General features: G+C 39.8%; 1 protein-coding gene and 1 long non-coding RNA gene across 2 annotated transcripts; both read left to right on the forward strand.

The window, feature by feature from the left end:
• The first annotated feature begins 6,095 nt into the window (after positions 1-6,095).
• Positions 6,096-13,651, forward strand: LOC126236745 (uncharacterized). Its single transcript, XM_049946322.1, has 7 exons — positions 6,096-6,377; positions 8,957-9,050; positions 11,254-11,405; positions 11,509-11,655; positions 11,776-12,354; positions 12,396-12,851; positions 13,241-13,651. The coding sequence occupies exons 1-7, from the start codon at positions 6,279-6,281 to the stop codon at positions 13,649-13,651; spliced, it is 1,938 nt and encodes a 645-aa protein (XP_049802279.1). The 5' UTR covers positions 6,096-6,278.
• A 223-nt stretch (positions 13,652-13,874) lies between these two features.
• On the forward strand, positions 13,875-15,206 carry LOC126235060 (uncharacterized). The gene is made up of 3 exons (XR_007544788.1): positions 13,875-14,495; positions 14,601-14,726; positions 14,823-15,206. It is a non-coding gene; the product is annotated as an uncharacterized LOC126235060 (long non-coding RNA).
• The last annotated feature ends 204 nt before the right edge of the window (positions 15,207-15,410 follow it).

The raw sequence follows: 15,410 nt of genomic DNA on the forward strand, positions 1-15,410 counted from the left end.
TTCACCCCCCCCCCCCCACTGCTGAGGGCATCATCTGATTCATTACTATCGTCCTTCAAAACGTCCATCCCTTCCAGTGCCCTCATATCCTCCAACAGATATCTCTCGCCACCCGCTCCATTTTCCACCTAAATACCTATGCCACCTACTCCCATAACCAGGCCCACTTCACCTTCTCCTGTCCTGCCACCCTCATCCAAGTTCCCATCATGGCATGACAGCACTGTATCTTGTTCAACAACATCCACTCCCTTCCCGTTAACAAGAACCTCCTCATGCATACTCTCACGACCCACTTTGTGGATACCTTCCTCCTGAACGAAACATTTCTCCAGCCCCAACATACCATACACACATCACCCTACCTCCTTCACCACTCCGATAATCCCCTCCTGGTAGTGCATGGTGGGGTAGCCATTGGCCACCATCGCCAGATCCCTGTTCAGCTCCAACCCCTCCTTCCTGACCCCAAAGAACACCTGATCTTCAGTCTATTGTTTCCCAGCCTTACCGTTACCTGCTCCACCATCTACGCCTGCCCGTCTACCCCTGTTCCCTTCGACTTCCTTCCCCACATCGACCATACCTTCTCCTCCTACGTGATTGCCGCCGACCTCAACATCCATAGTCGTTCTGCCGCCCAGCTATGGTGGTGGCATTGGTTCCTCACCTCCCTCCAAAGTGACATCTTTTACATTCCCCAACACACCTGCCCCGAATCCAATACCACTCCCGATGTTGTCCTGGCCTCCCCCAACCTCCTTGACCGCATCATGGTGGACATCCTTGACCATAGTGACAGTGACCATCTCCCTGTCCTTTTGTCGCCCCCTCCCAGACCCTCGCATCAACCCTTCCCCAAAATATGTCCATGACTATTCCTGCACCAACTGGAATGCCTACTGGGATACTCTCACTACCTGGATTGATAGCCACCTGCTTACTTACCACCATTCTGATGACATGACCCATGCCGCCTCCTTTCTCCAGCAGACCTTATCTGAGGCTGTGGAGGCGCACATCCCTACCATCACCATCCACCTACACCACCCCACCTTACCCCCACAGTCCATTCTCCTCCTTCGTGAATCCCGCCATCTATACCGTGCATTCCTTCACGCACGGGATCGGGACACACTACAATGCCACCGGCAACTTCAACAACACGTGCGAAACTTGCTCATGGCCAAGAAACGCTGGGACTGGCAACAGAAATGTACCTGCCTTAATGCTACGCTGGCTATTAACTTGTCTAAGTACTGGTCAGCCTTCCACCGCCTTACTGGGTCTAAACCCTCCCCCTACTACCCTCTCCTTCTTGATGATCACCCCTTTCCTGATAACCTTAGTAAGGCCAACCATTTTGCTTCCTACCTTTCCAATATGTTTACCATCTCTGATGATCCCCAGTTCGATTACTCCCTCTTCCCTGATGTCCATGATCGAACTGACACCTCTGCCCCTCCACTCGCTCCTGGCTTCTATTAGTTGGACAACATTACACACACTAAACTCAACACCCTGATCACCACTCAAGATATCATAGCTAAACTACGCACAAAATGAAACACCACCCCCAGTCACGACCGTGTTACCCACTGTCACTCTGTGAAACTCCCACCTCCTTCCTCTCCACCCTGGCCAGACTGTATAATGTGGTCTTGTCCACTGGCTTCTATCCTGACTTGTGGAAAATCTCCCGGATCCTGATGTTCCTCAAACCGCCATCCGCTGTCTCCTACCATCCCACCAGCCTTAGGCCGACATTACACTATCAAATTTCTTTGTCCAATATCTTTGTCAAAAAAATTTGATGGTGTAAGTGGGAACTTGGTCAAATGTCGTCAAATATTTGTTCAAATCTAGGGCCTCGCTGTAGATTTGATCAAAGAAGTCACTTGTCTTCTGTTCACTGCAATGTGACATGTTACCAAGTGGAGCACAAGCATCGCTGCAGCGTTCTGTCATCTGTAGTGTTTTTATAAACATTGCCAGTAAATAAAATCGGTGTGTACTGACAGCTACAAAATTAACAGAGATGTATGAGGCTGATGAGGCACTTTACAACGTGAGGTACCCTGAACACAAAAATAGATTAAGAAGATTGAGACCTAACCTAACCCAACCAAACCTCTCTCCTGTAGTAAGGAATCGGAGTGTTACAGTGAGCCTGTCTTCTGAGGAAATATAGCAGTTCTTAAGTGAGTATTGTGGTTTGTGATATGATGATACACTTCACTGAGCACATACAAAAATCTTTGCTTATCCATTCTTAAGTAATTGATGTATGACTTGATGTCCTCCACTATAAGCTCATGTAACAAGTTTTGCTGAATGCTTTTATCGTGTCATCGTAAAACCCATGGCTTCACCTAGGTACGTTTCCTTTTCTTCCCCTGCTTCTCTTCTGCACATGGACACAGTGCAGTTGTGGTACATGCAACTGCTACAGTTAATAACAAGTTGTTGTTGCACCTATCTTGAACTTTGACGAAAAATATGATGACAGTGTAATACTCCTTTCTAGCGCCACGTCAGAAATCTTTGTCAAATATATTTGATGAATATTTGATCACATCTCTGATCAAATCTTTGACAAAGAAATTTGATAGTGTAATACTGGCCTTACCTTGGTCTTCAGCAAGGTCCTGGTATTCATCCTCACCAGATGCATCCATGAGTACCTCCACCAGCACTGCCTCCTTCCCTCTACCCAATGTGGCCTTCGGCCATCCTTCTCTACCAATGACCTTCTCCTTCACCTCACTGAACTCCTCTCCAAATAACTAAATTCCCGTCGCTCCGCCATCGTCCTTTCTCTCGACCTTGAGCATGCTTATGACCGTGTATGGCATTCTGGTCTCCTTTTTCGAGCTCCAAAGCTTCGCCCTTCCCATTAATTACGTCTGTCTGATCGCCTCCTTCCTTTCTCACTGTACTTCCTATGTCACCATCCATTACATGGATTCCTACACCTTCCACCCATCTGCTGGTGTGCCCCAAGGTTCTGTCCTCTCCTCTCTTCTCTACCTGCTTTACATGGTGGACATGCTACCACCTTCACTCCCTTACATCTTCTCCATTACACTGATGACACCACATTCCTTGCCCTCGCCACCACCTTGCAACGCTCCCTGCTCCTTCTCCAGTCCCATCTTGACTGGTTCACCACTTGGTGTAACCAGTGTCTGCTCAAGGTCAATCCTCCCAAATCCCAGGCTATCATTGTAGGCAAAACCACCCCTTCCTTCCGTCTCCTAGATTTTTATCTCACTGTCTATGGCTGTCCTATCAACCTCTACCCCCACCCTCAAGTACCTTGCCCGTCGCCTCTCCTGGACCCCCTATCTCCGGACGATCCAAGCCAAGGCACACTCCCGACTCTGCCTCCTCAAGCTCCTTTCTGGCCGCACATGGGGTCTGGACCCCTCCACAGTCCTCCACACCTATAAATCCCTCATCTGCCCCATCCTCTGTTATGCCCATCCCACCTGGATCTCCGCCCCTCCTACCTTCTACAAGTCCCTTGAAATCCTGGAACGCCATGTGCTCCACCTCGCCTATCGCATCCACCTCCCATCCCCCCATGCTGATCCTCTATGACTTAATTCCATTCCCACACCTCCTCCTCTCACTCGAATGGATACGAATCCTTTACACCTCCCATAAACTTGATCCCACTCACCTGCTTGTCTCTCCCATCCTTTCCCACCCCCGTCCGCTGCCACGCCTGTACATCTGCATCCCACCCACTCTCCATCTTACCACACTCTATACCCTTGCCCAATGTGGCTTCCACCAGCTCCCCCTCTCGAATGATGCCATCGTCCCCTCCTACCAGATTTAATCCTCCCCTTCCTCATCCTGTGTTTTTCCTCCAGGGCACTCTATTTCCCTTCTCTCCCTCCTCTCTCCCTCTCCTCCCCCCTCCCTGGGCTTCCACACCCCCCATACTCTCTCCCTCCCATCTTCTCTCCACCTGGCACCCTTCCCCCCTCTCCCCTCTACCCTCCCGTATTTCTCTGTGGCAGGCCTCCCCTTTTTTCGTGCAACAATGTGTTTATAGTGCGCCAAAGATCACCGTCATATGTTAGTATTTCTCTTCGTCTTAGTGCAATGGTGTTTCTTCGTCAGTGCTCCTACATTCACGTGTTCAACCGTCTGTCTACGTTTGTGCACTGAGCTGAACTTCCCTGTGTGACCAGTGCCTTCCGTGAACGACTTCATTTCTTTTTCATTTGTCTGTCTTCTGTTTTTATCCTACATGTACATCTGGTTTTATGTCTTCATGCTTCTTGTACGTTTTTTTCTGTGGCCGAAGAGCAGCATGGATAGGTCCTTGCCAACCTACCTTTCGTGAAGGTTTAAAATAACAATAAAGGGAAAAAAAGTCCATTCGGTACACATTAGGACAGGGAAAGACTTTCGCTAGGACGTATAGGTAGTAAAATAAAAGTGTTGCATAAGGTGCCAAAGGGGCAATTAATGAACCTGCTCAAAGAAATGGAGATTTATGTGCACAGGAAACAACAACCGGAATTACTGCTGAATGAACAGAACGAGTTTAACTTGAATGCTTACTTTGATATATTCAGAGTCCTACTAGTTTGAGTAGTGTGGAGCACCCCAGTGGATTGGCGCGTGCCGGCCGCCGGTGATGAGGCGACTGGGCTGTCCTCTGTGAGCTCAACCATAGGAAAACAAGAAAGTCACGCAGAGAAGCCACGACATATTCGCCATCAATACTGCACTCTAATATAACATTGATTATCAATTTTCTATTTTTAATTAAGGGTCACTGATTTATTAATTTTATTAGGATTTCGTTCGCTGTTGTCTGAAGATTTTGTGATTTTTAATTTTTTTTATTTATTTTATACTTTTATACTGGCATTCATAAAAGTGGTATGTTACCTAACCAGGCTAAGGGTTGTATTGTATATTATTTGTACTTTTTATGGATTTCAAGTATGAGTCTAATTTCACATATAGTATATCAGTATATGTTTTTAATGACAGACGCTCGTTTAGCCAAGGGGGAAAATTTTTTTTTTTGCCCTGGTTAAAGCACCCTCTGCTGGCATTAGGTTTTTGTATAAATACTGACGCAATCTGAGTATTAGCATGCACTTGTTTAACTTGATGACGATTTATATCAGAATATTTTAACGGTACATGGCTATAAATATTTTTATGTCTTATATTTCATGCACCACTAAGACTTGTATAGATTTAATCTTAATTAATTGAACCTGGTCGCTTACACAATATTTATATTTACAACAGATCTGATAATGGCGATAAGCTGAAATCGGTCATAAAGTGTAAAGAAATCTATGTGATCAAGATGGACTTGTGAAAATAAAAGTACTAAATATAAAACAATCACGGACTCATATACATACTTTAGGCTTCAACTGATAAATCATCATATTTGTTTGACATCTGCTTCTACTACATAAAATTTTTTAAATGTGTATAATGTGCATATGTGGGTGTGTTTCACTGCTGTTCAATTTAAATCCCGATGTGTAAAAAAAGAATTACTGGTAGCAAACACTAGTGCAAAAGACTGTCGTAAAGACTGCCAATACTTATCATATTTTTCGGTGTCAACAAGCATTATGACTTTAAACTAACTTGTTCGACATTACAGTGGGAGAACGCATTTATGTTTCCTTGAACAAGCTAACAGTTAACCATTTTCTCTGCATAACTCGGTGGAATGCTGACCAATGAAGTCGTAAAACCACTGATATCTCGACAGGTAATCCTCCCTTTAATTTTAAGGTATTTTCCAATTCATGCTATGAAAACGACAGGGGGTTTACGTGTCAAAGTCCTGGAGTTTTTGACGAATTTATCCAGCTTTATTCTCTAAGTAATACAAAAGGCTGGGAAAAACTTGACTTCTCCTTGGGAAATGTGTTGAACATTATAGTCTGAATACTTCACAGGCTACATATTCCTAAGGCCGGTATTACACTATCAAATTTCTTTGTCCAATATCTTTGTCAAAGATATTTGATAGTGTAATAGGGATCTTTGACAAATGTCGTCCAATATTTGATCAAATCGGGAAGCCTAACAGACACATCATTGTGGTCCAAAACCACTCGGAAGTGACGTCAAAATGACGTATACGCAAACGCGCTGCACACTTGTCGACTGATCGAGATCTGTGGTCGAATCGAGTTAGCGGGAAAAGCGTCTGCTTTGTTCTGCACTGTCATACTGACCGTGTATGTTGAGTGGTTGTGTTTTCGCTATCGAGCAAAATGTCTCAGGTGTATGAAAACATCTTTCGTGACGCTGTGAAAGATTTCAGAATTTCGGAGGATTGCCTGATTTCAGGCTATTGTAATTCGTTGGAGGAGGTAATAATAATTTTATGTTAGAATTGGCTGGCAAAAATATGCGCCTTAGAAAATAACTTTTTTTCTGCTGCCAGTTAAGATTTCATTTTAATAAATTTTATATGTCGCTTTCCGTGATCTGATTCCAATTTTTAAGTCAGTTTTTTTATGTATTATGCAGTTTTTTCTTTGTTTTCGTTGTGAGGTGCTGCATTGTTACATTACCTTTACTGTAACATATACACGTGGAATATTGTAATTAATGATCGGTGTTTAGGAACTTAATGGCAACTTTGTTTCAAAATTCGCCGTTTGTGAGTTCGTCATCTATGTATTACAGTAAGAGAAACTGAACATTGCAGCAGCTCAAGCGCAAACGTCGTCTCGAGTAAATGGCATAATTTAGAACACACACATGAAAATGGGACTCAGGGCCTGGGAACAATCATGCAAAAGGAAAATAAAAAGCAGTATATTTGCAGCTAATGTCATTGCCAGAGCGTGGGCTCTGTATTCCACATAAATGTATCCTGCATTTTCCCAGGAATTTTACGTAGTTCTTTCTAATTGCACTATCAGCTCCAGTGCATAATTGCACAAATCCATGACTGCTGTTTTCTTTGTGCTGGCACTGAGCTGAATTTCATTGAGGTACTGAATTCAGAGATTAGCTAGAAAACTGTCTATGCAGGGATATGGAGCTCTGTAATTCAAATGACTGTAAGATCCTTAGTTTCTCACCAAAGTTTCAGCAAGGTCAGTGACATCAACTATGAAACAACTTTTTTCATCAATAGCACTGTAATGAATGCCACTTTATGCAAATGTTGCAACATGACCACATTTGGCCTCCCTACTGAATTCTGAGCAAAGGTGTATTGTTGATGGATGCTGAGTGAGAGCTTTTTGTTCAGGATACCATTGCTCAGTAATAACTGTCCGCTTAATTAATACATGTTACGATGTTTCAATTATTACCACTGCTTAGGTGGCTGCTTAAGTATGTGTGGATAATGTTGGAACTCTATTGGGATTCCTGGATTATATTGGTAGACAGAGTCTGTCAGGATTTAAAATTTTCTCAGCACCACACTGAAATTTTGATGATAATGTAAGCTGTTTTAGTCTTTAGAAATACTTGTTGGTTAATATGGGTCCTCATAGGGTATAGAACGTTATGACACTTTGAAGCCCTCAAAGTTAAACTTCTCTTACAGGTGTTCTTTTACATCTACACTCTTCTTATTGCCCTGCTAGATTTTATTTTAATTTCTTCTATTGATCTGGTTTTTACGGGAGATAATGATGATGGGAGTGAGTTATTAAGTCATTTATTTATTTTTCTTAGTTTTTCGTCTCACAACATAGGACTTGGGATGAGGCAAAATGTCTTCTGGATATATTATCTCAGTTCTTCTACTGGATAGTGTTGACTTCTCGAGGAGGAGAAATGTTGAGGTCTGCATCTATAACCTTGTCAGGAATACCAATAGTAGAAATAGATGGCAAATTATTTTTAAATTTGGAGTGTATCAGTCAAATAAGCCTTAAAAGTGCTGTATTATTTCTGTTGGTGATAAGGATGAATTCTGGCTAACCAGCCCAGATCGTGATTGATTTTGCTCTATTTGTCATTAGATAATTTCCTGTATCATACAATAACTTAAGTAAGACTTCAAGACAAGAAGTCATAGCTTATGGCTTGTATGATGTGGCAGAGTATGCAAAATTATGCTGTTTTTTTTCATATGATGATTATGCAGAATCATAAGTTGTGGTCCTTGAGGGGAGTGTCTCATGTACGTAATGGAAGTTTCATGAATTCTGTGAGCAGTTCGTCGTATCATGCTCTCTTTCCCAGGTCTTTGTCACAGATTTCAATCCCTTTGCAAATTAATGTGCCAAGATGCTTGCAGATTTTGTGATTAAGCTTAATGGATGTTGTATTGAAGTAATGTAGTCAGAGGTCTTTCTTTAACGTTTGTTAAGAGTTTGACAGCCGAAAACTGATATTTTTCAATTGTAGGAGAGAAATCATTTTGTAATTTTTACAAAAACTTTTTCATGGATGTATTAACCAGTTTCAACTTTTGTACTGGATAGTTTTGATTGGTGATTCTTATTCTTAGTATATACAACCTGGAATTCATAGTATGCTTAATAAAGCTTTTGTTGACATAAGGCAAGGCGTGCTTGAAATGAGGTTAACTGAAGCACTGATCAGTTAACCCCAAAACTAGGTCATTAAACTTCATGTGCACTTGGAAAATATTTTTCATCATCATAATCACAACTGAAAGAACATTTTATGATCACAATTTTATCTGAAGTCAACAGTAACATAATTTGTGGTCAGTGAATAACAATGGAATAAAAGCAAAAGAGCAAACAAATGAACTCCCAATTTTGTTAACTCATCCATGATTAATAACATAACACTTACTTACTTTAGCTGTCAAAAACATCAGATGTGATGAAAGGCTGTGTACATTAAATAACTGAATTTTGTAAAGCCTAAAATTTCCCTCTTCATTCATGTTTCCCAGTTAACCTTAAGTGTAGTTACCCTCAGTTTATGCTACTGGTCACTTTATTCTCAGGTGGAAACACTTCTCGATCAGCTGAAAACTGTGGGGTTTTCATACTGCGTGAGAAGTAGTCGTTTTAAAGAGCCTTCTTCAGATGTTATGAAAAGTAAGTGAACTGCTGCATTAATTACTTTCTGTGGTTTACCATTTTAGTTCATATATGTATACTTGAAGGAAGAACTTAGTTTGCTGGAATTAGGGATAGTATATATAGGCTACTTTAAATGGACATTTCTTTCTAAGCTGCACTAACAATTGATGGAATTGACTGTTTTTGTTATTGTTAATAGTTGTTGTGATATGCAAGGCAGAATTGTATTAATTATTTTCCTCTGTGTTGACTTGTTTGTCATTTATCCATTTTCACAGCCATACACTCAGTAATTTTTACACACTTGCATTTGATAATAGGCTGATTAAAATTATTAGTTGGTTGACAATTCCTGTCAGAGCTGGTTTCCTCCAGAGTGCTGAATGCGTCAGGTCCAAACTATCTCTGTTCGCCATTTCCTGACTGCCACAACAGCTGATCAATCCACTTCCATTTTCTTGTCTGACTTCCTTTCTTGATGTGTTTGAACACCATGCAATCATTTGCTGCCTTCAACAAGATCGGCCTTAAACAACATTTTCAGACAGCAGGCATAACTATGTATCCTTACAATATCTTTATGGTGCTAGAGCTAGCTTTCACATCGTAACATAATGTGAAAGGCTGATCTGGTTGAAGGTAGCACATGATCGTTGGGACCAAATAATCTTACATTAGTGTAATGTAGAGTGGTGGCATAGTGCAATGGATAAGAAACATTCCTGATCCATATAAACTTGTGGATTTGCGTCTTGACAGATTCTTTCATATTTTTTATACCAAAATTACTTCATTATTTTTATTTAGTTAATAGGTTTGGATGCAGTTTTATTTCTAACACTCTGCTGTGTCATTTTCGACATTGTATTTACTTTTTAATTCCTTATATTTCTTCTTCATATCATTATTTCATTTGAAATCAGCTTGTCACCTATAACCTGTAACTGAATACAAACCAGGACTGCTCATTAGTTGGTAATTTGGCAGTCCATGCAGCTTGTGTGAGGACAGTTTCAGGTGCCATAATTAATGAAAGGAAGAAATTAGTTTGCTTTTAGCATTGAAATACAAATTTTTTTTTTTTTTTTTTTTTTTTTTTTTTTTTTTTTTTTTTTTTTTTCTTGAGCTTGCCTATAGAGAATAGCTTCAGCTAGTTTCCTGCCACATGCTTAGTGTTCGATATTTCACCATCAAGCCAGGCCAGGCAACAGCATTAGGTGTGAGGCTCTGCTGCGACTGCCCGTAGTCAGTGTATTAATTGTGAACAAAGTATGATTAACAGTTCTTCTGTAGAATGCTGACAGCCATTTTCTAGGATATATTGCACATCATGTTATGGTTAGGTTATCAAATGAGTTTAAATTCTGGGCTATAAAATGTCGTATCTGCCACAGTTATGCCATTGGTCACTCCAAAACCAGTTGTCAGCAGAGCATGTCATATTCATGTTATTTCATAATGGCCACTTCCAACACTGCACAGAGTTACATGTATACGTCTCCCATCCTTTCGTAATCCCAACCTGTGCTCTGCCTCTACTGAGCTAAACCTACTTTTTTTAACATGAAAATTAAATTGAACAGCACTTGCTGAGTGACCTGCTCTGTTTGTTGCCTATAATACAGCAGCAGCCGGTGTGCTAACACTTTGTCAACAAGTGACAGATGCCAACTAACAAATAATTTTAATGAATCTATACTGCTGTGTTCATGTTGAATGGTTTCTATGGTTTTCGATAATTGTGGTGTTGATATGTAAAGCAGTAGTCAGCTCATTGAACCTATTGACAGGCATGTTTAGCTTTATTGTCTTCCTAGTTAAGTTTATTTTTTGTAATTCCACATTTATAGTAATTACATTTTTCTACATGTGTGTTCTTCACATCTCCTTTGTTTACAAAGAATATTAATTCCACATTTATTGGAACCACAATAAAACACTTCAGTTGCCCGAAATCAGTATGGTATCCTCATTGCACATGGCAGACAGTTCCATTTATTTGCTAGATACAATAGGTGTGACATCCTGTAAAATTTTGCTCCAGTACTATGTAAAGTAGATAGACAATCTGCTTCCATCAGTTCAGAACTTTGACAATACCTGTCAAATGAATGAAATGTTTTCTCACATTGTATTTAGTTAATTAACAATAACATATGTGAATTATTCAACAATAACAATGTTTTTTTGTCTGTGAGAAATATATTAACTGTTCCAGGTAAAACAAAGCATTTCTTCAAGCAAATGCAGGAACATGTCCCTATCCCCTTTTTTGGTTGTGCATTTGCAGTGGAGAGTGTGTGGTCGAGGCACTGTGTTTTGGGGCCAAAATACTATAAAAGTAAAGAGTCTAGTGTACCTGAGCACTTGGTAATATCATGCTGTGTTAAGATATACTTACTTTCCATAAAACAAGTTCGTTACAGGGAAAGTTTATTAAATAAATTTTATAGTAGTTCTTTACCCTCTTTAGGAAGACCATGTGACTCCTCGTAAGAGATTGAGGATCATGGATACTAGAAAATCCAACTGCCCAGCAACTTTAAATATGAAGTGTATAAGGGTGTATTCTGATTACAGTATGCACTCAGCAAATGAACACAGGGATACCAAGGCAAAAGTAAGTATCCAGTTTGGGTTCTGCTTGGAGAAAATTTTACATGATCAGTTGACGGTATACTTTAAAATCTGTTGTTTTTAATGCTCTTAATTAAATAATTGATACATTTTTGTCTTACAGGTTCTTGCAAGTCTACAGAAAGATTTGGCATTGCCATGCCCACCTAAGAGCTATCTACATTATTATTTGACTGCTTCCCCAGCAAGTGCACACACACATGCTACTGAAAGTGTTGAAGCAAGTGGGTACATACATCCTTCACTTGTAAAGGAAATCAAAAACTTAGTACTCAGTGGCATGACATCTCTCAAAGTCATTAAGTTGGCTCGAGACAGATTTGTTGAAATCAATTTCACTGGGACACACATACCAGGTCAAATGAATACTACCTTTTACCCCACAGAGAAAACTATTTACAGTCACATTTATCGGACCCTTTATGGTACAAATAAAGTATTGTTTGACGAGACTAGACTGCAGAATCAGGTTGATGAGTGGCACAAAGACTCGAGCAATCACATGATTTATTATAGACATTGTACGGGAGCGAATGGAGAAGTGAAACCATTACTTTTTTGCTATCAGAGCAGTTGGCAGAGAGATCTTTTGAAGAAGTATGGGGGTAGTTGTTTGTTAGATGCAACATACAAAACATCATCATATGATATTCCTTTATTTTTTATAGCTGTGAAGAGTAATGTGGACTATTTGGTTGTTGGTTTTTTTTTTTTTCCATTCAGATTGAAAATGCAAGATCCATTCATGAAGCACTAGACATTTTCAAGGACTGGAACAAGGATTGGAATCCCCTCTATTGGGTTACTGATTTCTCGGAGTCAGATATAAATGCAAGTGAGCAAGCATTCCCTCAGACGAAAGTTTACTTGTGCCTTTTCCATCGAAAACAGGCATGGGGAAGATGGTTGAAAAAAAAGGATAATCTACGTGTACCAAATGACATGAAGACATTTCTGGATATGTGGCAAGAAATTTCAGAATCACCAACAGAGAGAGAATTTAGAGATCGCGTAGAAGAGTTGCGAACGCATGAGGTTTCTCGGAGAAAAGAGCGTGCATGGCCATACTTTCAACAGCAATGGCTAACGGTATGTGAAAGACGGGTGAAAGCGTATGAGGACAAGGGCAGATTTGCAACTATTGACACTACAAATGGAGTTGAAGCAATGAACAAGGTTGTAAAACATTTTTTTCCTTAAACACAATTCAGACAGGACTTTAACTGGGGTTACTAAGGTTATAATAAACCAGTTTCTTCCAAGCCTAATTAGAAAGCACTGTCTGCAGAATTCTGCCATCAAAGCTTATAACAAAGATGTTCCACTGTTTTTGCATAAAAAAACAAACAAGTTTGTGAAACATGTCATGCAGCGATATGCATCAGCAAAAGTTGAGTTAACTGCAAGATCAGTGAGTAGATCGGATGGTTCATTTTGTGTGGAGAGTGCAAAGTCCAAAAACTGTAATTATGTTGTAAACTTTGATATACCAGATTGCACATGTGAAGATTTTCGGAGATATAAATACCCATGCAAGCATTTCTGTGCAATCTTTATTTTTTACCCAGAGTGGGGTTTTGATAAAATGCCAGGAAGTTATGACTAGTCCATTAATCTGTCTTGATGAAATGTATGGGGTGGGCTTTAGAAGTGGCTCTTCAGTAATTTCATATGAAGGCAGTAGTAGTGACGAAGCTGTTGAGGAGGCAGTTGAAGCAGCTGAGGAGGCTGTCGAGGTTGAGGAGGCTGTCGAGGCAGCAAATACAGATGGTGTTGTTCAAACCCAGAATATTCCTTTGCAGCAGTTTGAAGCAAGGGAGCTGTGTAAACAGATTTATAATCTCACATACAACTGCAGCAAGAGCGAAACATTACAAAAAGTACTTGAATCACTGAGCAACTGTGTGCAAGATTTGCAATTAGCAAATCCTGAAGTTGGTGGTCTCCCATTAGCAGTGCCATCAACTTCCAAACAATAGCGAAGAACGATGCCAAAAGCCTTACAAGATCTGTCTTAAACACATTATAACTTCCCATTTGAAGGGTAAGAAATTACTGTTTATTTGAATTTTAGATAGCTCTTTGTCTATGTAAAATACAAATAAGCTCCGTCATTTCTGATCCTCAAGATGGAATGCTATGAGGTCTTTATGTTGGTCTCTGCTTTTAAACTTTGTTGCACATTTGAATTTCGAGGTAGCAATAGATAAAATATTATAAAAAGGATAGTTGCTACATTTGTGTGTGTGTTTGTGAGTGAGCGAGTGTGCGCGCGCGCTTTTGAAAAGGCCCTTGTTGCCCGAAAGATAAGTCCGACAGTCTTTTTGTTGTGCCTTTCTGTGACTCAGCATCTTCACCATTTGGTGAGCAGCAACAACTATCCTTTTCATAATATTGTTACATTCCATCCTGGATTTTTCGTTGTTCATCAGAGAAAAGATTTTTCTGAGGAATTAAACTAGATGGTAGTGTAGAACTTGCAAACTTTTTAAAATATGAAGTAAAAGATTTTAACTTTAAATTAGGTTAATTCAAATATGGGACAATGTTGAGAATTGAAAAGGTGGAAAAAATAAATAAGATATATCTTAGTGGCATTGAGATGTCGTATGACTGATGGAGGAAAGATTTTGCATTTCTTTTTCCAAGTAAGAATGCACTTGCTCTCACTTGCTTCAAAACATGTCTAGTGATTCACGTGAAACAGAGAAAAAGATACTGCCCTGTTAATGAACATGAGATTGCCCAGTATCACTCTGACAGAAGAGTATGGTGTTTCCTTGATATGGTATCTGGTCAGCAATGTCATTGGGACCAAATGAAGTAAGTATTGACTTTTTTTATTTGCTTTGGAAGCTTAATGTGTATCAGTTACCTACATATTGGATATCTACCACCCTGGTTCTAATGTTCTTAATAACTTTGCAGAGTTACTGCAGATACCACACAGAAGCAATTACTGTTACTGGAATACCAGTAATGTTTATTAAATTCAGTTGTAAAGTAGTTCTGGGCATTGCAGCTGGCGAGCAATGTCATTGGGCACCAAAAGAAGTGAGTACTAAATTTTGGAATTGTGCTTTGAAAACATGTGTATCAGTTGTCTTCATGTTGCATAACTCAATTACTTGTTGTTAATTTATTTGTTAGGTTCAGTTATGATGGATTTCTGGCCTTCAGTCCATGGGAAAATTCACACCAGATTGCATCAAGACTGTTATATTCCAAGGATATCTTGGAAGATTGATAGTATTCCTGAAGGAAAACAATCCATATAGTATTTCACGTGTGTATCAAACTGCCATTTGTTGTGGCACATAAATGTTTGCAATTTGATTGTAATTTTCGAACAGTTCCTCAACAGTCCAAGAATTTCTTGTAATGAGAAGTAGACATTGTTGCTTGGGTAAAGGAAATACAAATCACGGTCAATATAACTACCTTATTAACTTTCCACAGAGAAATATTTTTCACTACTGCTACTTAAAAATTCAAATGTGTGACAAAGTTTGCTTACAGAACTTGGCATAAAGATCTCCCTTATTAGTATTTTTAGGTAGCTCTTATTGTTTGATCCTTCAAATGGAATGCTATGACCTCCATGTGATCTATTCCTTAGTAGTTAATTATCCATTAAGGCACAAATATATGAACATTACAATGAGAGGGGTCTTTGCCAGGCCCTGTAAAAGTAATGGCATCTTACTTAATATTATTGTTGGTAATTTGATGGCACAG

Source organism: Schistocerca nitens, chromosome 1, assembly GCF_023898315.1.
Source record: "Schistocerca nitens isolate TAMUIC-IGC-003100 chromosome 1, iqSchNite1.1, whole genome shotgun sequence".
In the NCBI taxonomy this organism is placed as follows: Eukaryota; Metazoa; Arthropoda; class Insecta; order Orthoptera; family Acrididae; genus Schistocerca; species Schistocerca nitens.

What these genes read in the sequence shown, in the direction of transcription:
- LOC126236745 (XM_049946322.1), top strand. Translation starts at nt 6,279, where the DNA reads ATGTCTCAGGTGTATGAAAACATCTTTCGTGACGCTGTGAAAGATTTC. An exon ending in CTAGTGTACCTGAGCACTTG is followed by an intron (nt 11,406 to 11,508) that starts GTAATATCATGC and finishes TACCCTCTTTAG; the next exon opens with GAAGACCATGTGACTCCTCG. An exon ending in TTGAAGCAATGAACAAGGTT is followed by an intron (nt 12,852 to 13,240) that starts GTAAAACATTTT and finishes TTTTTTACCCAG; the next exon opens with AGTGGGGTTTTGATAAAATG.